At 37.8% G+C, this 24,452-nt stretch overlaps 1 protein-coding gene across 2 annotated transcripts in view; it reads right to left on the bottom strand.

Moving 5' to 3' along the window:
* Positions 1-24,452, bottom strand: part of ttc3 (tetratricopeptide repeat domain 3) — a 28,768-nt gene that overhangs the window by 2,101 nt on the left and 2,215 nt on the right. The window contains exons 4-45 of one of the 2 annotated variants that reach the window (XM_071461453.1): positions 23,451-23,610; positions 23,281-23,362; positions 22,549-22,602; positions 21,727-21,859; positions 21,375-21,460; positions 20,468-20,562; positions 19,995-20,057; positions 19,273-19,327; positions 18,557-18,713; positions 17,613-17,640; positions 17,428-17,515; positions 16,954-16,984; positions 16,056-16,116; positions 15,194-15,281; positions 14,612-14,764; positions 13,879-13,959; positions 12,865-12,974; positions 12,648-12,774; positions 12,344-12,466; positions 12,157-12,258; positions 11,903-11,995; positions 11,746-11,810; positions 10,805-10,941; positions 9,709-10,029; positions 9,239-9,514; positions 9,101-9,144; positions 7,730-7,786; positions 7,558-7,640; positions 7,320-7,475; positions 5,502-6,096; positions 5,319-5,387; positions 4,467-4,616; positions 4,230-4,369; positions 3,265-3,333; positions 3,087-3,183; positions 2,403-2,506; positions 2,230-2,314; positions 1,889-1,990; positions 1,488-1,587; positions 1,388-1,451; positions 631-745; positions 57-188 (exon numbers count right to left, since the gene is read on the bottom strand). In XM_071461453.1, coding sequence (XP_071317554.1) covers positions 57-188; positions 631-745; positions 1,388-1,451; positions 1,488-1,587; positions 1,889-1,990; positions 2,230-2,314; positions 2,403-2,506; positions 3,087-3,183; positions 3,265-3,333; positions 4,230-4,369; positions 4,467-4,616; positions 5,319-5,387; positions 5,502-6,096; positions 7,320-7,475; positions 7,558-7,640; positions 7,730-7,786; positions 9,101-9,144; positions 9,239-9,514; positions 9,709-10,029; positions 10,805-10,941; positions 11,746-11,810; positions 11,903-11,995; positions 12,157-12,258; positions 12,344-12,466; positions 12,648-12,774; positions 12,865-12,974; positions 13,879-13,959; positions 14,612-14,764; positions 15,194-15,281; positions 16,056-16,116; positions 16,954-16,984; positions 17,428-17,515; positions 17,613-17,640; positions 18,557-18,713; positions 19,273-19,327; positions 19,995-20,057; positions 20,468-20,562; positions 21,375-21,460; positions 21,727-21,859; positions 22,549-22,602; positions 23,281-23,362; positions 23,451-23,610 — 4,931 coding nt within the window. Of the gene's footprint in view, positions 1-56; positions 189-630; positions 746-1,387; positions 1,588-1,888; positions 1,991-2,229; positions 2,315-2,402; positions 2,507-3,086; positions 3,184-3,264; positions 3,334-4,229; positions 4,370-4,466; positions 4,617-5,318; positions 5,388-5,501; positions 6,097-7,319; positions 7,476-7,557; positions 7,641-7,729; positions 7,787-9,100; positions 9,145-9,238; positions 9,515-9,708; positions 10,030-10,804; positions 10,942-11,745; positions 11,811-11,902; positions 11,996-12,156; positions 12,259-12,343; positions 12,467-12,647; positions 12,775-12,864; positions 12,975-13,878; positions 13,960-14,611; positions 14,765-15,193; positions 15,282-16,055; positions 16,117-16,953; positions 16,985-17,427; positions 17,516-17,612; positions 17,641-18,556; positions 18,714-19,272; positions 19,328-19,994; positions 20,058-20,467; positions 20,563-21,374; positions 21,461-21,726; positions 21,860-22,548; positions 22,603-23,280; positions 23,363-23,450; positions 23,611-24,452 lie in introns of both variants that reach the window. The other variant, XM_071461452.1, reaches the window with a different exon arrangement.

The following is a 24,452-nucleotide window of genomic DNA, read 5'->3' as shown; positions in this document are numbered from 1 at the left end:
CTTGTGTTTACCTACAAAATTGCTTTCTGTTGCTTCATGTGAATTTTGGGACTTACTGCGTTGGGATGTGTGACTCTCTGGGATCCAACTGGCTGCCAGACTGGAACTGGGTTTACCAAAGGGGGCGTAGCACACTGAGCTGGACTCCCACGTCCCACAATGTTGGATCTGACAGAATTAAGCTTCTCCTGAGAGGGAAAGGAAAAAACAGCCAACACAATCATCTGTCAAACTGCCCAGAATCAACAGTGTCACTGCATGTCATAAATGAGGAGCTCAAACAGGCAGAGAAAATCAGTCTGACTCCAAGAGCTCAACAGGAGGCTGAGTGTGTGAAGAATTGATAGAAAAGCTTTACAAAGGTGAAATCTACTGAAAATGGGGGGTTATCTGATGTTCAGGCTAATACCACATATATTCAGGTGTGGTAGAGATGTGTTTCTGGTCTGTGTGTCAATGTCTTGTTTGATTTATGAAGCAAACTATATAATCGGTAAATACTGATTTACTCACACTGGTTCACTGTCTTATTTTAATTCATTTACAAGTATGTACGTCATATTTGGGTTAGTTTTCACTAGATCTGTTTCAGGTGAGGACCAATTAAAGCCTTAACAAAACCACACCTACCTGATGGTCCAGGATCAGCTGGGTCACTCCACCGACCACATCCTGCAGTGCCATGCTGCTAAGGCTTCCACCGCTGGATGAACGCAACTCCTGAACAAACCTCATCAAGTCTGACCTGAACACACACACACACACACAGTAAATTGACTTTATTACATACAGTTTTCTGCAAGTGGAAATTTGCCTGATTTGTTCCTTTAAAGTTCAAACTCTGTGCTGTGACGTTTCCTAATTTGTTTACTTCCATTTATTGCAGTCAGTAAGTGCAAAATGTTTAAAAATACTAATGTGGGATTTTTGAGGTCATCATTGATATCAATATTAACAGTCTAAAAATCTGCCAATAGTAATTTTTTAAATATAAACACATGAATAACCTTGATATAGATCCCTACAGATTTGTTTTTTTAAGAATTAGACCCAAAAGACACAATGAGTCTGACATGTTATAGTTGAAAAATCAACTTGTCATAGCTCTGGTGGACAAATTGTGTAATGATGACATTGCTGATCTCAATCTGTATGGTATTGTCTTGCTACTTCTTGGCTGAAGCTAATATTGCCCAATCATCTGCCTAGTTCTAGTAGAGATATAAAAACTGAAATATAGCTTCACTGCTTCAACAACAAAACTTTATGCACTTTTTATAAACAATGTTTGTCCAAGTCCTGGGAAAAAAACCCCCAACTTTTTAAAATAGCTAATGAAGAGGTAAGTTACATGCAGTCAGAAGTGTGTCCATCTTGGCATCCATACCTTGTATAGTCAGGGAAAATGGTTGAAAGGCGCTCCATGGCTTTGTCAAACACGGTGCTGTGTGGAGGCTCCTGTGCCCTGAATGGAGGTTTGTGTTGTGTCTGAGCCAGAGCAACCAGTGGCTCAGGAGCAGACTGCTGAATGGGTGGGGGGGTGCTGTGTGATGCCTGGGCTGAAGACTCTTTGCCTGCCACAGAGAGCTGCAACATTCACACAGAACAGGAAAAAGTTAACATTTTTATACTTACACCTTTAATTAGCACTAGGGATCCAGTGCTTATATTTATCTAAATGTAGATTAAATATGTATCTTACACATTAAAATAACATCTGTAGACTACTGCATTTACCACCTGTAACTGAGGTGATAATCTAAAGAAAAGATGCAACACTCTGTTGTTATTGGACCTTGAAGAACTTACAGATGTACAAGGTATTTGTTTACGATGATATAAAACAGAAAAGAAAAACTGGTGCGGCTGATCTGGTGAGAAGTCTTACTGGTTGTGCTGGAGGTTCGGGCTGGTTGTTGATGTTGACTGGAGGCAACTCACTGACTCTTCTGCCATTCTTTGCTTGATCAATCTGCTCCTGGTACTGTGTCTGTGGACCATATAGAGTCAAGTCTTAACAACTGCTTTAACACATAAGAGAGGCATTGCATGTTTCATTTCTTTTGTTAATATTCTTCAAAAATCACTTATACAACACTCTCACAAAGTTCCAAAATGCCTGACAATGGAAAAATTCACACCATGTGGAGCATTCAGGCTCCTCAGGCAGAGAGATCCTGGAGAATGATAATTCTTAACTGAAAACATTTTGGCAATGAATTCATCTACCTCAGCAGTGGAGATTTTCCTTTCAATTTCTTGGACATTGGCTCTCCAGTTGTTTCTCGTCATTTCCAGGTCTTGGTTTGGGTATCTGGAGAGATGAAGGACAATTCACATAAATCTGATAACATCTGGTCCACGTTTAGTCCATCCTGTTAGCAGGACTTCATTCCTCTTACCTGTGTAGTGCTTCATCCAGTTTGGCCAGCAAAGCCTTGGCGTCTGCCAGCTCTCTGTAGAGGCCGTACAAACCCTGATCCCGGTTGCTCTCCACTACTGACAACTGGAGGAGCAAACCAAGCAGGGTTAAAGGACAGGTTCACAATTTTTCATGTCTGTCTTAAAACAATAATCAGACGCCCATATGAACAGTACAGAGCTTTTGGGCACTTAGATGTTTAGAGTCTTATCTATCACACAGTATTATCATGGAGGCATCTGATTGTTCCTAGATTTATTCTATAGTAGGACAATAACCCCAAACATACAACCAGAGTCATAAAGAACTACCCAGGAGAACTGGTACTGTTTTAAAAGGCAAATAACAATTTTATTTTTTCTGTTTACTGAGCTCTGTATGAAGTTAAGTAATAAATAAAAACTATTCATGACATGATCCTCACTCCTTTCCATACTAGCCAATAAGAAATCCTTTCCGTAATGTTTCCAATGTAAGTAATGGGGAAGAAATCTCAAATATATTCCGTTGACATACCAGTATGGAAAGGAGGAACATCTTCAAAGACTGACTCTTTCCTCTTACATTTGGGGTATGAGCATTGTTTTACTACTAAAAAATGTGAGTCTATCCTTTAAGACAAGAACTAACTTATTAAATGTGACTGTCAAGATGAACGACCTACCCGCGCTGTGAGAGACCTCCTGGTAGCTGAGGTGAACAAGGATTTACAGCGCTTGATCTCATCCTCCAGACTCATTTTCTCAGCTGCCGACTGATTGCTGAAGGAACAACGAGAAAAAAAGTGAACAAAAAATCCAGGAAGGTTTTGGTTTATGCTTCACCTCTCTCTCACCACTTACCCCAACTCCAGGAAATCATGCAACTTTGCGTCATAGTTGGCTTTCTTCTCTCGGATGTTTCGGGCCAGACTATGCATGGAAAACAAAATGACACAAACGTATAACAATAATTATAGATCAATCATCACTTGATGCAATTTTTTTCTCCTGTATGTGTAAAATGAGCAGCTGCGACTGTAACTGATTAAGAGTAGCAAGATGTTCCCATTCTACTTCAAGACACTGTATTTGTGGAAGAAACTGGCTACTTATAACATTTTTGAAAATAAATATGTTTAATATTTTCTTAACTGCAAGCCAGAAAGCAGAAATTCCTACAATTAAGTTTGAATTAATGTGTTTCATAGAGATTTTTTTTTTTTTTTTTTTTTAATGGAAAACCTTGCTTTAAGACTTGAACCAGACAAGTTGTTTATCACTTTAATTTACATTAATTTCCCTTTGTTCTTAACATACTCCAGTGTTATTATCTGTTCAGACTTTTTTCTACTTCCATAAATCAAGCATCCTCACTTTTTAATTTTTTTAATGTGTGTTTTCCTCATCTTTATTTCTTACCTCTTTTTTTCCTTTCTCCTCTTACCCTCCTTTCCCTTAATGTTGTACAGTGCAGCTGGGTGTAAGTAGCATGTACAGTGTACATGTGATTTTAAGTGTATATGTATCCATATATATGAGAACAAATGTACGCTTGTTTTTTCTTCATTCTTTTTTCAGTAAATGTCAAAAACAGACGGATGGTTATGTTGTATAACATGTACAACTTTACCTTCATTTCAAATAAAAATTAAAAGAGTAGCAAGACATCTGTAAAAACACTTGTAACCACCCACTTTAAGGTATACATGACACAAGATTGTTTCATTCATGCTCAGGCTGCCAGCTGAGATGCTGAATAAACAGATGCAGGGAACAAACATAAAAACTGCCCAGGTGACGACCCCCCCCATCGACTCCAGACTTACCTCCCGTGTTCCTCCACCAACTCTTCTATCTCCAGCTTGAGGGACTTCAGCACCTCCTGGTTGGCTTTCTTCTCCTTCTGGTCCCTCTTCACCTCCTCCTCAAGCTTCTGCTGGAACAGTGCCAGCTCTTTATTGGTCACCTTGAAAAGAAAAACATTCAATAATAGACACTTCATCCATTTAGATTCAGCTCATCACTTATAAATCTACTGTAATTATAACTGATTATAGACCTACTTGTATATTGACAGTGATCTTCTGTATGTCTTCCTGAAGGGAGCTGAGGTCTTCTTTGTGCTTTAAGTTGACTTTGTCACAGCCGTTTGCCATTGCCGTGATCTGCTGCTCCAACCTCCTGTTGTTCTTTTCTGTTTTGTTGATTTCACCCTGGACAAATGAAGAAGGCGAAAAGACAACGACAAAACAACTTAAACGTACAGCTAGACTGATTAATCAACCAGAACCATGTACGGACCGATGCTTATTCCAGATAAGAGGGTATCAGTCTAAAGGTCAGCTGATGAGTGACACAGGTTTTCTGCAGCCACCAAATTCAAATGAAGACTTTTTAATACCTTTTTTTAAATCACGCATATCGTAAATTAATACCTGTTACACAGTCATGCTGCTAAAAGAATGACCGGAAACCAGTAGGGACAATAAGGCTTAAAACTACTCATCATGTACATTAATTTAGACATTTATATCACTATTCTTTAAATTCCTAGTAATATAATTCATCAATTAACTTGAGCTGAGTGGCAGAAAAACAAGAAATTCCAGCACAGAAATGCAAAGCTAGGTTAAAGGTGTTTTAGACACAATAGCCAAATGTCCAAATTTAGCACAAATTTGAAATGAATTTACATAATTCTGCAAAAGAAAAAGAAAATTTATGTGCGTTTTCATTCACTATTGTTAATAATACAGATACTCTCTGTGTCATTATATGTATTATTATATGTTTATTATTATTATTTATTTATTGACATTGGAGTTTTCAACCTCTGTCACCCCAAAAAGAAAAAAGAAAAAGAAATTCCACTATCAGTCTGTCTCTACTACAACCGTTACAGATACATAACTCACCTGGCAGCTCTCAAAACGCTCATGAAGTTCTGTGTTCACTGCTACACTGCTCATGGTCTCTGGACAAGTCTACGAGAATAAAAAAAAAATTTAAAGCAATCCAAACTTACAAACAATTCAGCATGTGTTACATATTTATGTATTCCATCTAGTTTATTAAATAATAATAACATATTTTAGTACCTGTGCAGCTGCATTTTTCTTCAAAATGTTTTCCTCGGTTGTCAATGAAGCGACTCCACCTGAAGAGGGATCTATTTCCAAAATTCCATCATCAGTCTCACAGACATGTAGATCAAACCCCCAATGATCATTAACTGAAAAGTAAGGGGGTTGTTGTTCACCGTCACAGATACTCCACACGGACAGGGCATCATTCCCTATACTACTGCCGACAGAAGCAGTTAAGCCAAATGGATAAGGACTTGGGAGGATGGGATAGTACTCAGTCTGTGTAGATGAAAAATTGTCCAGATAGCCTGTGACAGCAGGTTCATACAAATCAGGAGATAGTGTGTTTGTGTCAGGATCCACTATGATATCCAGGTCATCCAGGCTGGCTCCATGTACAACCTGCTGCAGGGAAACGGCATGCTTGGCCAGGCCGATACACTTCCCCATCTTTATGAAGCGAAGGGACTCCAGGAGGAAGGACTCAAAGCCGCCTGCTTCTTCAATCTTCACCTGAGCCACAGGAGGGAAATTTTCCAGTTCACCCACGAGCAGGGGGTCCTCAGCAACCAGGGGTCCATGCTCTTCCAAGATCTGGGCAAAGTAGCTGCAGCAGAAGAAAGATAATCAAATATTCAAATCAAAATCAGAGTGGAGTATGAATGCAGAATGCACAACTTTATTGCAGAACGTTGTTCACAAATATTCAGCGCCTAACACATTAAATAAAAAAGGGAACAGACACTCTGACTGGTAGTCACAGGGCTGGCAAAGATTGGAGAATAGGTATGTACAAATCCAAAAGGCTGAATAATTTAGTATAATTAAATCCTTGGTCTACAAAAGTTATGAATCATTCTATGATTAAGCACATGAACAGTACCAGTTTATGTGGACACACCTACCCATTCATTTGTTTTTCTTTATTTCGACTATCTTCTACATTATAACAAAACTGAAGACAGTTAAACTATGAGATAACACATGAAATTATGTAGTGAACAAAAAAAAGTGTTGAAAAAAAAACTAAATGTGTTTCATGTTTTAGATTCTTCAAAGTAGCCAACATTTATCTTTCCACAATTCTGGCCTTATCTTAACGAGCTTTATGAGGTAGTCACATGGAAAGCTCAGAGCTTAAACACTCTGATGAAACTGGCTTTAATGAGGACCTTCCCAGGAAAGAAAGACCAAGACTTACATCTGCTGCAGAGGATAAGCTCTTTAGAGTTACCAGCCTCAGAAATTAACAGCACCTCAGATTAGAGCCTACATGAATACTTCACAGATTTCAAGCAGCAGACACACCTCAACATTAACTGTCTGGTGGAGACTGCATGAATCAATTTCAATCTTCACAGTCGAATTGCTGCAAAGAAACCTGTACTGAGGGAGACCAATAAGAAGAAGGGAATTGCTTGGGCTAAGAAACACAAAGAATGGACATTAGACCAGTGGAAATCAGAACTTTGGTCTGATGAGTCCAAATCAGATTTGATTCCAACTGTGGATGGTATCTGCATGTGTGGTTCCCACCATGAGGCATGGAGGAGGAGGTGTGATGGTGTGGGCGCGGTTTGCTGGTGATGCTGTTGCCGATTTATTGGAAACTGAAAGCACACAATTGTGTTCCCCGCTGTCATGAACATTCATTCAGATGGTGCGCATGCAGAAGTATTTGCAGGCCACCCTGAATAACAACAGTTTGATGTGTGACCCGTATTCTCCAGACTTTTCTCACCTCGGCTGCCGTAATTCTCCCCTTATCTGTTTCATGACTGACTTTTTTTTAATGTGTTTAAAGGTTGTTACAAATGTTATTGCACTTACTCATACAAACTCTCTTTTGTTGAGTCCGGGTGGTTGTCCAAAATCTTTTTATAGTGCCCTCTGTGTCTGCTGCTGTTGTACTGGTCCTCAAAATCAGCCACTTGCTCTCGAAGGTGACTGGGTACAGTGAATGGATCAACAGGGTGAAGGAATGATCTGTTGACAGAAAGCTCAGTGTTATAAAAGTTATAATTACAGTTATTATACAATTAGCGTCCTTGTGGAGGAACCAACTTACAAAGAGTCATCTTCAAAAAAATCATGGTCCCACTCATCTCTCATAGTTAGACTTGTAGTTACACCAGACAAAACAATAACACCCTGGGAGGAAGAAAAGAGGAAACACTTCAGAGTGATGCTACATAACCATATTCTCTTTTCAAGCAACAACTACCAGTTTCACCTCTGACCTTTGGCTCTTTCTGTTTCTTTTTCCGGCCTCGACTCTTAGCCTTCATAGGAGAATTCTGAAATGAAAACAAATGAGAATTAACTTTGAAACTCAAATTTAATGATGAAATGCTGCATTGAATATTGACAGGAATCAGTCAGAGCCACAAAGGTTAAATCGTATTAAAGGAATAGTTTGGAAAATGATGCTTATTTGCTTAAACGGCAAAGCCAAAATTGTGGTTTTACAGGGAGATATGCAAAGAACTATTTTTTGGCCAAACAAGTCATCATTTTTACACTTTGTTTTTTGTGCAGATTAAACAAAAAAGACATAAAATGTAGCTTTTGATGAGCTGCTAAGTGCAGTTTGTTACCTCTGAACAGAGCCAGGCTACAGGGTTTCTACAATGTCACCAAATTAAAGGCTGTGAAAGGCCGTTTTTACAATACAACGTAATTTGAATTGAATTGGATGTAATCCAATACATTTCATGTTCATATTAGCAGGGACAATAGGGTCTACAATAATTTATTGAGTACAAGAACTGACATATCACATTTTTAGCAGTAGTGCCCAGCTGTATGTGCCAGTAATGCCTTGTAATATAAATTTCAGTTAAGTTAACCTGGACCAAGATAAGCAGCAGAAAACTGATGGAAAACAGTGGACCCACTGATAAACAATTAATTTAAGTCTATTTATGTTATTGCTAAAATTCATACTATTATTAGAAAATGAGCTTCCTACTTACTTTAGCTAGCAATAATGTGGAAAGCCACATTTTGCCAAAATGTTTTTGAACTAAAACATAATACTGAGTTATTTTCATTGACCAACCAGAGTTGATTGAAGGTTTTTTAGGTGCTGCAGTGTTTGGTGGTCAGCCAGTTTCTCTTAGTGCACCACTCTAGTCTGCAGGTGATGTGATGTAAATAAATGCAAAATATATCTCTTTCATCATGCAAGGCTAATTATTTAGTCCCCAAAAGATTACTCATGCAAATTTTTTTTTGTTTACCCATAACAGATGTTGCCGTTTGTGGCATGGTTGGAAAAAATTTTCAAGGCCTTTGCAGACTTCTTATTACATTTCTTTGTTTGAGGGAATGCTATTTAATACTTATAAAGACTTTTTAAGACCTGTGGATACCCTGTGTTACCTGTCTTAATGCCACACTACCAGCTGCCGGGATGCTGATGATAGCTAATATTTACTGCACAGATGTGACAGTGAATTTCTCAGCAAACTATTGGAGAGACAGCAAATAAGTATATTTCCCAAAATGTCAAACTATTCCTTTACATTCAGTTTATGTGGCAACCAACTTCTGTCCTGTGTCATATCAAACCAGGAAAACAAAATGCTATAAGATGTCTGAAGACTTACATTTTGATTTTCATCAGACTTTTTTAAGACTGAACAATGTCCGTCTGAAAAAACAAAGAATTGTAAGATAAATCATGAAGTCAGGGCAAAAACCAGCAGAAAAGAAGCAGGTCTTCAAATCAAGATAAATATGCGTACCCATCATATCAAAATATTCATCCAGTATAGCGTGGCAAGAGAGATACTCATCCCTATGCTCCTCCAGAGTCCAGATAAAGAGTCTCATGTCATGTGGTGAGGCCTGTTTTAGGTATTCAGTCACTGTCAAGCCAATGCTTGAAAAAAGCTCTGGCCTAGTACCAAGCTTCTCTAAAATCATCTCCTGCAATGGGCCAAAGTTGAGCAGAAGGGCCAGGTCCAGTTGCTCCAAGTGTCCTGCATAGCGTTCAATAAAGGATTTGGCAGCATACAGCCCTACAGGAGGAGAAAGCAGCTGGTCAGACTAATGTTAGCACTTAAAACTCCATGCACACACTCACAATGAGCACAGCTTTACAGCTGACCACTCATTTTCACCTCACACACTTTCTGTGTTTTCTGTGTGACATAAAACTTTAAGGCTGGACCAAAAAATGACACACGTTTAAAAAAACACGATGACTGCTGACCTGCATTGTTGAGCTGACATGCCCAGTTGCTGAGTTTGGGATTTATGTCCAGACAGCTACTGAGTAGCTGGAGCAGGACACGAGCCCAAACACGGTTTTTCCTCTCTAGCAGGAGCTCCACAGCCTGGCCAAGTGTCTTGAGCTGCTCCTGCTGCCAGTTAAGCATCTTCTCAGCTAGCTGGTTCCCCCTGGATGAGTCCAGCTCCAGCCAGGGGCTCAGGCTGCTGGTCAGGGTCGACACATGGAGGGCCTTCTCCTCTCTCAGTAGCTCCATGTTCTGGCTGATCTGCAGCAGAACTCGATCCCTGTACAGCAACCAGGCTGAAAACAACAAAATGACTGATCAACACAACACATAGCCAATATATAATATGCAGCTCTAATAAACAGTTAGTTAGTTAACAGTTAAAACTACTGCTGCCTGCCTGTGTCCAAACCAGCTAAACAAGAGGTGGGTTAAGTAAAATAAAAACTCAAGTCAGGATGTCAACAAAACACAACTGGATTTATGTTTGCCAAGAGAACATGTATTCTCAATGTACTAGCAGTCTTATATCAAATTACTAATCAGTTTTACTGCATTAATATGCAAATGTTTGCAGCAACACACACCAAAGTTTAATCAGATCCTCCCGTCTAAAGATATATTTAAGGTCAGAAACTTTGCGTAAAGTGCTCAGTGCAAATTAGCCAATATATATATGTATAACATGTTTAGAAGTCAAGTCTCTGTATCTACATCAAAAAACAACTGCTGGTCAGGCTCTAGCATGGACATTAGTGAAACGATGTAACTGGTATTTAAGACCAAGTTGTGTTATCATTGCTTACAAAATCTTACAAAGCTTCTAAAATAACCTGACTTTAGATAAAGGGGGATGAAAGACATTTAATCTCATTCTGAAATTTGTTGTAAATTACATTAGCTTTTTTTCTAATATCATCTAAATCTGTTGTGAATATGAAATTCTGTAATTAAAATGACTGATGAGAATATACAGATTTCAGTTCCCCTGACTATGATCTCACCATTTAAAAAAAAAAAAAAATCTTCCAACATTTCAGACATGCTGCGTAGTTGTAGCAGAAGCAGTACCTTTCTGTCCACTGTGAGTTGCTGAGTCTTCTTTCTGCTGCAGGATTTCATCGTTGATACCCTGCTTATCTTGAAATGACTGTTTATGCTGCTTCCTCTTGAGCCGGCGCTCTTCCTTTGATCTTAACTTCTTCAGACTTAAAATTTAAAAAAAAAAGAGGAAGGAGATAATTTAGAGACAAGCATCTGTCAGCTGTTTAATGGATCAGAGACATGATTGAGAACGGGTCTAGACCTTCACTAACTCACTATTTGTTTTTGGACTTAACGCCAGCATATTTTAAGAAGAAGAATTTTATAATTACAAATGTCAACTGTACATCAACATATACATTTCTTTTCTCTACAAAAACATGTAGTGAAGTACTTTTTCCACCACGGAGTGCTGAGCAGAGTTTCTTAAGCTCCTCCAATCAAATGTTTAGGAAAGCCTGTTTCCTGAAAGGCAACACCCAGGGCACCAAAAGGTCACCCAGTTATCAATACTCCTAATGCTATGCATTTTAAATTCAACTATTAACTAAGAGACAGAATAAGAACACAGAATTAGACTTTTTAATCAATTAAAGATTTTTATTTTTAATTATCTTTTTTTTATTATTACTTTACTTGTCCTAATTTAATTGCAAATATATTTTATTTATATTGATTGATTGTCTATTATCAATCAAAAAAAACTATTTGTAGTCAGCATATGTGAGGCATCGAGCTGTGCAGCTGTCAGCTCATTCATTAATTCACTACGTTATAGAACTGCACTCGTGACAACAATAAAACAGAACCTGCACCTTAAGAACTGATCTAGTGCTGTGCTGTCTTCACTAAAAATAACTGTTTTTTTAAGTTATTGATAACACAGTAGCAATCCTGCTGTGATGGGCCACTAATCACTGCAGCCACAGTGTGTTAGCAGCTTGAACTGTATTTGACTGCAGCCTCACCTTGTACATTTCTGATTCATTTTTGGCTTCTTAGGAGTCTGTGGTTTGGTGATGGCAGCTTCAAACTGAAAAGAGAAAGAAATAAGCTCAACATTAATCCTGCCATTACTGAACACAGTGACTAATAGTTTACTCCACCTCCAGAGATTTATCTTACCTTACATTTCACCAGACCTGTTGGACCATAGATTTTGATACTACAAATTTGGCCGACACAGTCTGGAGTCAAACATGCTTCTTGCAGAAAATCCTGCAACATAAAAATAACTTGAAGATAAACATTTGAAGACTGGAACAAGGGTTAACAACTAGACTGGCTCTGCGCACAGTTGAAAAAAAAAAAAACCACACCTATTCCAGACAAACAGAGATTGAACTTTTAAGAAATATTGTTATGAAATCTCAACTTACCTTCTCATTCTTTTCAGAGAAGGTAGATGTCTTGAGGGTCTTCCAACAGGTAATGTGGTATTCTACCGTGCAGCTCTGACAGCAGCATATTTGAATGAAGCCCTACATAAAGCATACACAGTTAAAATTCATTCATGGTTTTCATATATGAATTCCTAAACACCATTTTCTGTTTGTTGCCGTTTACCTTAAAATCTGGATCTGTGAAGTAGATTTCAGTTTTCAAAGAGCCATGGCATTTCTCAAGTCGACAAATGGCATCAGGAACAGGAGGAAACTTGCACATCTCTATAGCACTCTCCAGAATGTCCTAAAAAGAAAAAACACAAGTAAGACAACCTGAAGATAAGCCTGATTTGTAATCTATACTAATGCAATCTAAAACAAAAATATGAAGTGAAATGTAAAACATGTAAAACATAAATCCAGTATGTAACTTTTCTTGTTGAGACATTGTCCCTGCTTAACATAAACCTACACCAATAACATACCTTGAAATAGTCAGGTTGTGTTTCTTTGACAATCTCTCTTGTTAATGGCCAGGTGAGTTTACCAGGTGTTATTTGATTCTTCACCATCTGCAGGGAATCTGAAAACTGCTCCAGAGCGACTGCAAACCTGAAGAAAAGACACATATGTTGAACAGTTTGAAACTGCTAAAGGTATGAATCAATGACACAAGACTGTTAAGACTGAAGGCTACTGTACCTGTTCTCTTTGAGATACACCTTTCCAATGGCATAGTAAACCAGACACTGAAATGTCCTCTCCTCAAATGATTTGATCCTCTCCATTAGTTTTTGTGCTTCTGAAAGTTCCTATGTATCACAAAGCAACCACACATATGACGAATAGAAATTTACATACAATTATTATATTAGTGTTATATATAATTTAAATGCTCAAATTATCCTGTCCATGTAATAACATCTTGACCTGAAGCAACAAACTAATTTCAATGGTCAGGGTATATTTTAATGCAACAGTATTGGCTAAAATAAAGCAGATCAAAATCTGATCTTTCTTTACTCTACTTGACTGCATTCAGTCCGCCTCAGCCTGCTAGTGTTGTAGCACTGCTCCCCTTAACTGCAGCTGGTCTATACACTGCAACATTTCACTGCATATAAGAATGAAAATTATTTCACTGCAATAAGTTTGAGGAGTTGCAGATAAACGTTCCCTAATATCAAATCAATAATTTAATCTCCGTAATTTGGAGTAAGGGCCCCCAGCACTTAGATAAAGCAGCTCATGAAAAATAAGGTCTGCCAAATTTAAAAGGCTACAGCTGTTATTACAGTGTATCACATACATATTTAATCAACATTTAGGTAAATATGAGTATCGGATCAGCCTTGGTATTAGCAGACACCCAGTATTCAAGAAATTAGAGAGGAATAAAACTTAATCGTGACATCCTTAGTTTTTGGTTACACAACTACTGTAAAGGGTTAAATTGAATGCAAACAACTATAGTGACTGAGGTAGAAGCCACTCGACAAAGTCAATGCATTATGAACAACCCTATCGGTGCAGTATAAATGTGGGTGCAGTTACTGATGAAGCTTATAGCTGGCACCCCTCTGTACATTTATAAATATGAAGTTAATTCCATAAAGGTCTGAGCTACACGTACATCAGTACAAATACCGTGCAAAAGATATTGACAGGAGAATTTTCCATCTTTAAGCTATAACTGGTTGCTCATTTCTGAGTTACCTCAGACTGGCCTATTTCTGTCAGGGCGGATGCACGGCCGTACAACAGCAACAGTACATCAAGTGTGGAAAGTCCAAGCTCCTGAGAAAGAAGAAGGAAAACATTTCATTTGTATGTCTTTAAAAGCTCACTCCAAATAGAACAGGAACAAACTTTAATATGATTTTTAAAATGCAGAAGATAATTTGAGTAAGTGGAAATGTAGACCCACAAGTCGCACAACTGAAGAGAACAAAAACCTGAATAATTGCCAAATTAATTGCAGCCAAAATAGAATACAATCCCAGTTTGTCACATGATTTGAGGCATTTCTGCCTGTATGTGATAGCTGATCGTGAGGAGGCAGGAAACATTGGGAGAGAGAGGGGATGACTTGCAACAAAAAGGATATAATCCAGTGTTGTTGCATTCACATGGTATTTGTAATCTCTGCATATTGTAGTAATATTGTATATTACTGAAATATTGTAGACTATGTGGTGCAGAATGAACAAACCTGAATACGCAGCATCACAAAGCCCAAGGTTCTTAAAGCTCAATTTACATTTGTTGACAAACTAGAGGTACTGTCATATCATGTGCACAATGTTTATATTCTGCAAAACACATATATAAATTCTGCACATATGATATAGTTCTCTAAATCTTCTCACAAAATGTTGGGAATTTTGGCTCATAACAGTATGAAGTGCTGCAGCATTGACACTGGTTTGCATATCAGTGGTATGATTACCTTGGGTGTGGTGGTTTCCAGCATGGCCAGTGCCTGGCTGAAGGCCTGCTCTGCGTTGCGGCTGCGGAGGTCAGTCAGAGCAGTATGGGCATCCTGCACCATAGATCTCAGCTCTTTACACAGAGCTGCTTTACTGTTGGTCACTTTCTGGTTCTGGACAGAGCACACATCAGCCATCTTATTCAGTGATACTATTATGACTTAAAAGCTACAATCTCTGTAACTTTTAAATGCTATGCTAGGCAATGGTCTTCAATACAAGCTACCAACACAGCAAATTACCAAGCCGTGCCTACATTCATCCTGCAAGTGTGTGAGAAACTGACACCATGAGAATAACTCTTTTGGTATGAAAGACTAACAATAGCCTCAGTGAGTCAATGCGTTGTAATGTTAGGTGTGTCTCCAGAGGTGTGTTTTGACATGTTGACAGTTTTTATGCTACATTGCACTTGAAAAGCTTTACAAGACTTAACACCTTTCATGATTCGAGATAAACAGCAAAATGTGACATGACAGACGCAGAGCTCTCAATATGAATAATGTGCATTTGCATTACATGACACATGAGCACAGCCTTACCTCATCTCCAGTCTGGAAGTTTCTGCTCTTGGATTTCTTCTTTGCTTGTGTGCTGGGCTCACCTTTTCCATTCTTTGAAGGAATCTCACTGGAAACAAAGAATTTTCAATCAGCTATACAGTCTGAAACACAGCCATATAAGACCACACCTGTACTCCACAAAAGAATTAAGGGCACAATTCCTTTATGTGGTTGAAAGCAACAGTAGAAAACCCCATTTGAACCCTTGTGAACCCTTTATGTGTGGGGGTGTGTAATGTTATCCTTCTTTTGACTTCAAAGTATAATTATATGAATGTATCAGACTGTTCTAAGCTAGTTACTGTAGTTAGGATGTTATTATGTGTTAGATAGTGAAGTTAACTAGTAAGTGAATGCAGGCAGCAGGAGAGCAAACTCACATCAAGTTAAAACAGAAGATTAGGTACCAGCGATACCAGTTGTAGAGATTAATGTTGCAGTGATTACACCTTCCTTTTCACCCAAGCAAAGTTTTATCTCAGTAGAGTCAAAAACTACATCCAGTACATGGATGTCAATAGCTCTAGCTTTCCTTCCCTCAAGATCTGTGCATTTTTACGTGTAACTGCATTAGTGGTCATAGGGGTTGGGTTATAGTTGCCAAGGTCCAGAAGCCTGAACATCTGGGACACATGAGCATGTTTTCACTTTCTTTAGTTTCCCACATTCCTCCATATCTAACATATGTTCAATTTGTTCTGAGAGCACACACTTATAACAAAGTGAATACATGATAAAACAAAGAATAATAATAAACAAATGAGTCATACTAACTTTAAGATCTTTAAGCAATGATACAATTTATATAAGCACTGGTAATAGCAACAGTACTTCCACTAACCTTTTTGAGGGTTTAGGGTCTTTAGTATGCTCCATCACCTGTGCAGTCCGCTCATTTTTCCCTGGGGAAAGAATATTAGCCATGAGGTATTGTGATGGAAATATGTGAGCTGGTCAACTCTTGATTAAGGAGGTCTCCAGATGTGCTAAACAGATGTATTTATGATGCAGCGAGGAGAACAGAGACGAGCAATACAGGTAAATACCACCCAATTCTAAAAGTCTTCGTTTGCTGTGGCTCATTTGCCAACAAGTCTGAGTCCGCTTTGTGATTGCCTCAGCACATGCACCAGATCATCTCTGTTTGGGTATAAAAGCTTTGTGCTGGCTCTGTTCAACATCTTCTGAATTCAGCCTTACACTCTCAGAACTTACATGTAACTTACTACAGGTCCAAATAAGGACACTAAACATATTCCACATGGGACCACAGCATCGAACTATACATTTGTAAAGATATGATTAGGTACCAGATAATAAATATGAACCTACGTTACCTAAGTCACATTGTATAGTTAATTATCCTCTCTGTAGGCTGTGTGCCTTGTGACCCTGAAGGAGCACTTGCAACTCCTTCAGAGTTTGTCATGTGTCTATGACTGTAGGGTCTGGGCCATGACCTTGGTTCCTACGGTAACCAGCACTGGGGAATGAACAGTTTGTTTAGGGGCCTACTTATCTTTTACTTATCTTAAGAGCCTAATACTGACCAAAGACCTAAAAATTGCTTCACTGTCATGAATGTAAAATACAGCTGGATTAGTTCAGTTTGTTGGCTAAAAAAAAACAGAATTACAATTCTGAACTGTAATAACAACCAATCCAGAGATACCAAGAATCTGAACCCAGGTCAAACAAGTATTAACTGACTGCATCAGTAGGTGTTAAAACTAACTCACCTGGTTGCTTCTCCATTTTAACCTCAGAGACCTGTCAACACACAAGTTATTAATGACATTAAACAGCCAAGGCCATGTGCATGTGTAAATACACGTTTTCATATCAATTGTATTCTATAAGCTGTCTGGTCTATCTTTTTAATTAGAATTTAAAATAATAAACTATTTTTATATTTAAGTACACAGAATAATCAAGACATAATTACATATTAAAAAGTAAACACAAACTGAAAAAGAAAATTAGATACTGAAAAATGAAAAATGAAATGGGAAAACAGTAAAGCTTAACTAAATGTAAATGCTTAATTTAGTAATAAGTTAAATTAATAATAATCTAATTGGGATATTTGTTAAATTGTTGGACCCCTGTTGGACATGCTTCTCAGTGTTCACAGATGAATTGTTTTGTGTCTAACGTGGCTGCTATCTGCAGAATTATTGTTGAGCTAATGTGATAAGGACAGAGTTACTAACCTTGCTCTGTGGAATTTTTGTTACCACACCAGCCCTAAAATGCTGTTGCCGTGACTCTCCTGCCTCTGCTCTGTTTGTGCTGTCCGCTCTACAGAAAGATCAAAGAGATACAATAGAGCTTCCATAAGTTTGGGAGTATTTATGAATCATGTCAGCACAATGTGTATAAGGTAGCACATACATACCTTTTATTCTTACTCTTTGGCTGTGCAACTGAAAACAAAGCACATAAACATGAGTTTTGTGGGACAGCAAACTATGAGGGAGGGTTTCACTGGATAGGTAATAAACTAGTTAATTTGTCATCCGTGATAAGAAACAATCAGGTCTTAATAAGTTCTTAAAATACATATTCCTGCTTACATTCAATTTAAAGTGCAAAAAACCTTCAAGAAAAAAATGACTAACCAGATTAAGTTAAGTTATTTTTTTTTTTCTTTCCTTCTCAAATTTTTTTCCCACTCACCATTTTCCCCTTTGATTTTTGAGCTGAATGTAACTGAGAAGATGAGGACACCCTGGTGTGTAGAGGCTGCTTACTGATACCAGTGTAAAGTTGTCAAGTAAACACAAGCCCCTTTTATGCAGAGGTCGCACTATATTGCCGTTAAGAAGCCACCTCGTTATGCAACATCTGCTTGTTTACACTAAACCAAACGAAGTTGGCATAATGCCGCCCTTATGTGTGATTTTAGATAGCATGCTGGCATTCAGAAATCTGTTGCATGATGTGTAACACAACAGCATCTGCATCTGTCCGACCATGCCAACTCTCCCTTTTACAAAAACTTAAATTCAATCCATCAAACTTTATTTGTATAGCACTTTTCATACAGGTTAGTGCAGTTCAGAGTTCTTCACAGATGACTGATAAGCTGGATTCAGATATGACTACCTCTGCTGCTGGCTTAAAGGCAGAACAAGTCTGTGTTTGTACCTTTTATACAGAAAAGCAAGGCAGAATAAAGGTGCAACATTGTGTAAAAAACAGGTTGTGTAAAAGGGGCTTCAGTCTAATGTATGCACTAGATGTGAAAAATGTTGAGACATTAAGTTGGGGCATTTTCATAAAAATCTTTTACAACATTGACAAATGTGTTTTACAATTATATGAGTGGAGGGAAAATACCTTTGGGATGTCCAATTCCGAATTTGAGTTGTTGCTGTTCCAGGTTTTTGAGTCCCTCGAGGTCATGCTTACACAGACTCTGCGCTGAACTGTTGGCTTCCATAGCCAGTCTGACCTCTCCCAAGTAGAACAAAGCCTCACAGTAGCGGTAGTGACCCTGAAAACAAACCATGCACTAAACCAACTCATAACTCATATTGTTTACTTTTCAGTGATGGACATGAAGTACATGGACCCAACTGCAGTAACAGGCTGTACAGTTACACTGTGACTTCAGAAACACTGCTCAAGATATGAATCATCTACATATACAGTTTTGTACAGTTTGTACAGTTTCTGTTTGTGATGTCTGAACGCTCAGTATAAATGTCTCTGTATATTATATGGCTTCAAGTAAGTTCAATTCAATTCAATGACACACACCTGAGTTTGTTTGATACCTTGCCAACGAAAAGCCAACTTGAAACTCATTTTTTCTAATGTAAAATATAATTTTACAGAAGCTATTCACAGTGCTATGTGTCCTTGAACCTGTCCTCAACCACAATTAATTTATCTTGCCTCTATGATGCAGAAATATCCCAAGTTCGGTATCAGGACTGATACTGCTGTTTGACTCAGGACATCCCTAACTTCTGTGCAACAAATGTTGGATCAGCCTCATGTTCTCTGCCCATACCACTCCACTGTGGCCTGATTATAAAGGAGATTAGTACCTTTGCCCAGAACGGTTTTATGAGAGTAGCACGTTTTCCATCTCCAACTGCTTTTCTGTAAAATCAAAAATTCATGTTAGAGTTCTAACATTTATTAGGCCTTGTACCTTTGATGACCATCACAATTAAAAAATAAAAACTAAAAATTCAATCATGCGGTAGCATTTCATATTCACTTGCATTGCCTGTATTTATCAAGAATCACTCCTCGCAATCGTGAAATATCCTTTCCTAAAATATCTGTCAGAGATTGTTTTGTGTCTGAATATCACCTCCTGGAGTACTGTAATATCTTTGCACACCTCTGGAGATTTCCTGAATATTGGTTAAGACAGGAGCAACCTCTGAGGTTAAGTTAATAAAATACTTTTATTGTGCCTAAAAGTGAGACAAAAAAATGCATCACTGTGAACATTTGGCTACTTAAGAGTGATTTCCAACTCTGACACACTTGAGAAATAAAGGTCTTTGCTTCCTTCCTTCCCTCCATTTCTAAAATGCGAAAGGTCACTGAATTTACTGTATTTATAGGTCAATGAAAACAATGTAGGCTCAACAATGAGCTCTTTTTCTTAAAACACTGTCTCGGTTTTGGTAGAAATGCTTTTTAAATCATCTATCTGCAAATCTTAAACATCTTTGGATCAGATTAGGTCAAACAATTGTTCTGCTTACAGTGGGGACTTCAGTTCTTTACAAATGAAGGAATAAGTGGTACTTACAGCCACATTTCACTTTTGATAAAGCAAAGGGCTCTGTTTCCATAAATTATGTGGTTGTCAGGGCTGGATGAAGAAGGAATGAATTTCAGTTAAAAAAAAATGCACAGATTTACCAGTTTATTATAGCTATACAATCTCATACTATAACCCTGGAAATGACTCGTATGAAAATGTTCTATTTTTTCTTGACAGTATCTGAGAGGTGTTAAATCATTTCTTTTTTAGGCTATTGCTTTGGTTGGTTATGTATTATACTGAGATGTGTTAAATACAGTGTCAACAAAAACTGAAATACCAAAACTTCACTTGCACAGTGATTCATTGCAGGGCTGTTAGATTTTATTGCATTATTGTACATGTGTACCAAATACATTGGTTACTCAAACTGGTAAAGAACAACTGCAACCCTTTCTAGCATACTTAGTTAAATACAGATTAAAGACACTTTTAAGAGATATTAAAATATTACTTACTAATATTTGAGGGCTTTGGAATAAAACTTCACAGCATCTTCATACTGTTGTTTGTTAAACTTTTCATTTCCTTTCTTCTTCATTTCTTCACTTTTCTGAATAAGGAAATGACAAATTCAATGTTTGTTTCCACGGGTACAAGACAAGTTTAGAGTTACCAGAGTCTGGGGCTGTTCACTTTTTATTTGGAAGTTGATCAATCTTTTCAGCATAGAAAAAAAATCTATTATCACAATATTATTTCTGAATCATTACATTGAATCATTACAGCTCTAAAGAAAAACATTTTTCAAGTTTTAATCTTGTCTCTCTATGTTTATTGACCAGTTAAACAAAAATTCCAGTATTTTCATACAAATTACTGTCAAATCATTTTTGGACAGTCCATCCAGAATGCATTTAAGACCATCCATCCCCAGTTTATCTCCTTCATTCCATCGCTTTCAGGGGAAAAAAAGCTGCACATTTCATGGTCCTAAATTCTCAAATATGAGGCGTCCTTGGCTTAACTGAATAAATAAACTGAATATCTTTGGGTTTTGACCATTGATTAGACAAACAAGGCATTTGAAGATATAACTAGACTGGTCCAACAGATTCTGTTTCACTTGGAAATAAGTCACAGTGAAGCTAAAGTCACTAACTATTGTTTCACTGTGACTTAAAATCTTGTTGTGATTACAGATGATAAATGTTGTGTGTACCACTGTGAAGTACTGCAAATGCTTATATGTGGACCCCAGGATGAATAGCTGTGTTGGTACAAGAGCTGCTGGGGCTGCTGATCTCATTAAAGCTGCCCAGGTCATTGTCAATGTCTCAGCCTGTATACAGTTGTTTCTGCACTCAGCATGTTGAAGCAAATAAGGACGAGTTACAGTGTGTAGATCACGCTGTCATGCCTTACCTCTATGTGATAGTCTGGTGGTCGAGCCATCAGTGCCTTCATTGTCTTTTCCAAGTTGGCACCCATGTCCTGAACATACTTAGCATCTGATTGAAAGCAAAAGAGGAGTGTGTGTGTTAACTCACATCTGAAACCCAGATTTGAAATCATTTTCCTAGAACTTCCACCAGGCTTCATTGTTTGCACAACTCAAACACTTTGCATTTGCAACATCAACTGAACATTTGAGTTTTTCCCTTCACGTGAATTACCAGAAAAGACCTGACAAAACAAGAGTAAGTGTCAGATATGCACTACTGAATGGTTTTGTAGTAGACCAGTATGTGTGAACTGTAGTGTGACTGCGTCTTACACTCGGTGAAGATAAGGTGCAGGGCTATGAGGCAGATCTGTCTGTGGCCGAGATCCATGATGCGACGATGGATAGCAGGTTCTCCTGTTCGCTCTAACCAGTGTAATGCATCCTCTAAAACGTCTGGTGAACGCTGGGGAATGGTACAAAGTCAGACTCACATTAAAATGTCAAACAGAACCCGTCAACTATCTGTCTTTACCAACACACATAGGTATTCATTCAAGTGTTTGAAATTTTTTGACGCTGAAGTTTTGACGATAGAAAAAATTTAAGTATTTTTATAATTTGGGCCTCTCCTATTTTTATAGATCGGGAACATGGAAATTTCTTGAGATACCACAACTCAGGGAATCTGCTGATCCTGAAAAACAATCTCATACTAGTGCAAAGATTTAAAATCTGTGTTTTCTCAGCGAACAGAATTGGGGATATCATTTTTATGTATCAACATATGGCTGCTCATTTCCTTTGGTGTTCAGTACTTGGTTCACTCCTCCTTTCATGATACATTCTGCCACTCAGCCAAAAGATAAAATATGAAACAACTACTTGAATTTACATGAGCCAAAAACCAAACTTATAGTTAATGCTCATATCTAAAAAAGACAAAATTATAAGTAAACTCAAAGCAGACCCCCAAGTGTGATCATAGACAATGATTTCAACCTTTGAAAACATATTGACTACATCAAGAAGATGGCAATTTTCCACCTGAGAAATACTGCAAAATGTACAATACTGTACAAAATCTACCCTTATTAGCTCTTAACCTCTGGCATATTCAATATATTAAAAAAATCCCTTTTTTTCCAGACTTACCAAGTTAAACATGTTGCTTATCATGAAAATGTGTTTTGTTTGGTCCCTTTTCATCTGAAACAGAACAAGCAGTTTAGATCAAAAGCAAAAAAAGAAAAAAGTCAAAAAATACCAACAGCATGATTATCTACCACACAGTCTCCTCTTTTTCTCTTCAGCGCTAAATATTGTATGTGTTATATGTTGGCTCAGACCACTTGCACACCTGCGTGATTATACCAAAAATCTCAAGAAAACCGCAACATTATTTATGAATGATAATGCTGTATGCTGTGTCTGACATAATGTCCTGTCTCTCACAGCCTGAAAGTAACAATGTTTATAACAGCCACACTACAACAAACAACATCTGTAGGTCAGCAGAATGTCACGGCCTCCCCTTAACCTTTGCCCACTTCAGCATTCCTTACTGATTCCGCCAACATGACAAATTCCTGATAAACTATAAAATATTTATGCTATGAGGTTGACTGTCACACACCTACACAAACTCTCCTTGTGTAAATGAACAATGAACAGTTGTGAAGATCTGCCAACACCAACACACAGTATCTGTGATAAGCTAAGATCAGCCAATAATATCAGCTGTGCTGATGTCTCAGTCAAGCTCTTCTACAGATGATAGCAATTGGGGATAAAGCATCAACACTAAGAGAAATTATCACACTGCAATCGCACAGGGTGAGTGTATAAAAAAGAGCTTTACACTAAATCAATACATTGGCAACTTACACTTCCTCTCTCCATGGCTCTGAGGATTGCCTCCAATATTTCTATCCTTTGCAGCTGCCTCAGACTTATATCTTCACTGTCCCTAGAAGGGACAATTACAAACTCTTTAGCACTGTCACTCTCATTAAGGATTCAAAAATTATTCAGATCACAGTCATAATTATACTTACTTGTGCTTGATTAGACCGATTTGTAAAGCCCAAGTAGCAGCTTGGCTTGAGTCTTCACGCTGCAGCAGAATGGGAAGCCAGAAGGCACAAACTCTCATCCGCTGTCCAGCTTCTCTTTTGGTCTCGACAGGGATATGGAACCATCGCTCAAAAATCTCCTCTAAAAAACAGAAACATGCAGAAAACACACTTGGTTTCAACCAGCTGAGAGCAGCACAGAGAATTTATAACCTTAATTTGAAAAGCTGTTTCACATGTTGAGCAACAGCCAGCAACACATGCTCCAAATTCAGGGCTCATTATTTCCTCTTTTTATTTTTCATGACATAAAACATTGTAGATAAAAGAATTTCTCTGTGGCCTTTTTTTTCCTTTTTGCCAACATTAAAATATAAGTTAAAAAATTGATTTATTGAATTTTGATGTGAAATCAATGTATCATGTTTTTTCTGCACTCACAACTTTTATCAAAACTCACCATTATGTCTCAAAGATTTCAGTATTTTACAACATATCGTGCAATGTGTAATTGTTCTTATTTTTTAAAAACAGCTAAATCAATTAACTTCTGCATTTCCAAACAGAATAATTAGAACTACCATCTCATAGTTGTATGTCTTCACCAACCAGCCAAGTTGCAGTGAATATGGTCAGAATATCCCCCTCCTGAGGTACAGCATTGAATAATCGCCAGAGGAGTTTTTGGCATTTCTGAGATATTGCATTCACAAGGCCAAAACCATGTTTTTAGAGGTTACTTTGACCACCAAAATCTAATCAGAAAACATAATGGCTGTCGCTGGCACAAAGGCGTAACAAAACTTTTAAAACTGGGACATTAAGGTGTTTTGAAACATGTCCAAAACTGAGGCCACAGTGACAACAATTGTCTGACTGTACTCTGTCCTGTGCAAAGAACATGCCCTAACTTGCCACATATGTGATCACGAATGAAAATCATTCAGGAATTGACCACTTTGACTTTAAAAAGTTTTTATTTTT

Source organism: Trachinotus anak, unplaced genomic scaffold, assembly GCF_046630095.1.
Source record: "Trachinotus anak isolate AG129_WGS33_773 ecotype Australia unplaced genomic scaffold, CSIRO_AGI_Tana_v1 ptg000024l, whole genome shotgun sequence".
Classification (NCBI taxonomy): Eukaryota; Metazoa; Chordata; class Actinopteri; order Carangiformes; family Carangidae; genus Trachinotus; species Trachinotus anak.
The sequence above is the reverse complement of the archived record's forward strand: the minus strand, read 5'-3'. Positions and strand labels throughout refer to the sequence as shown.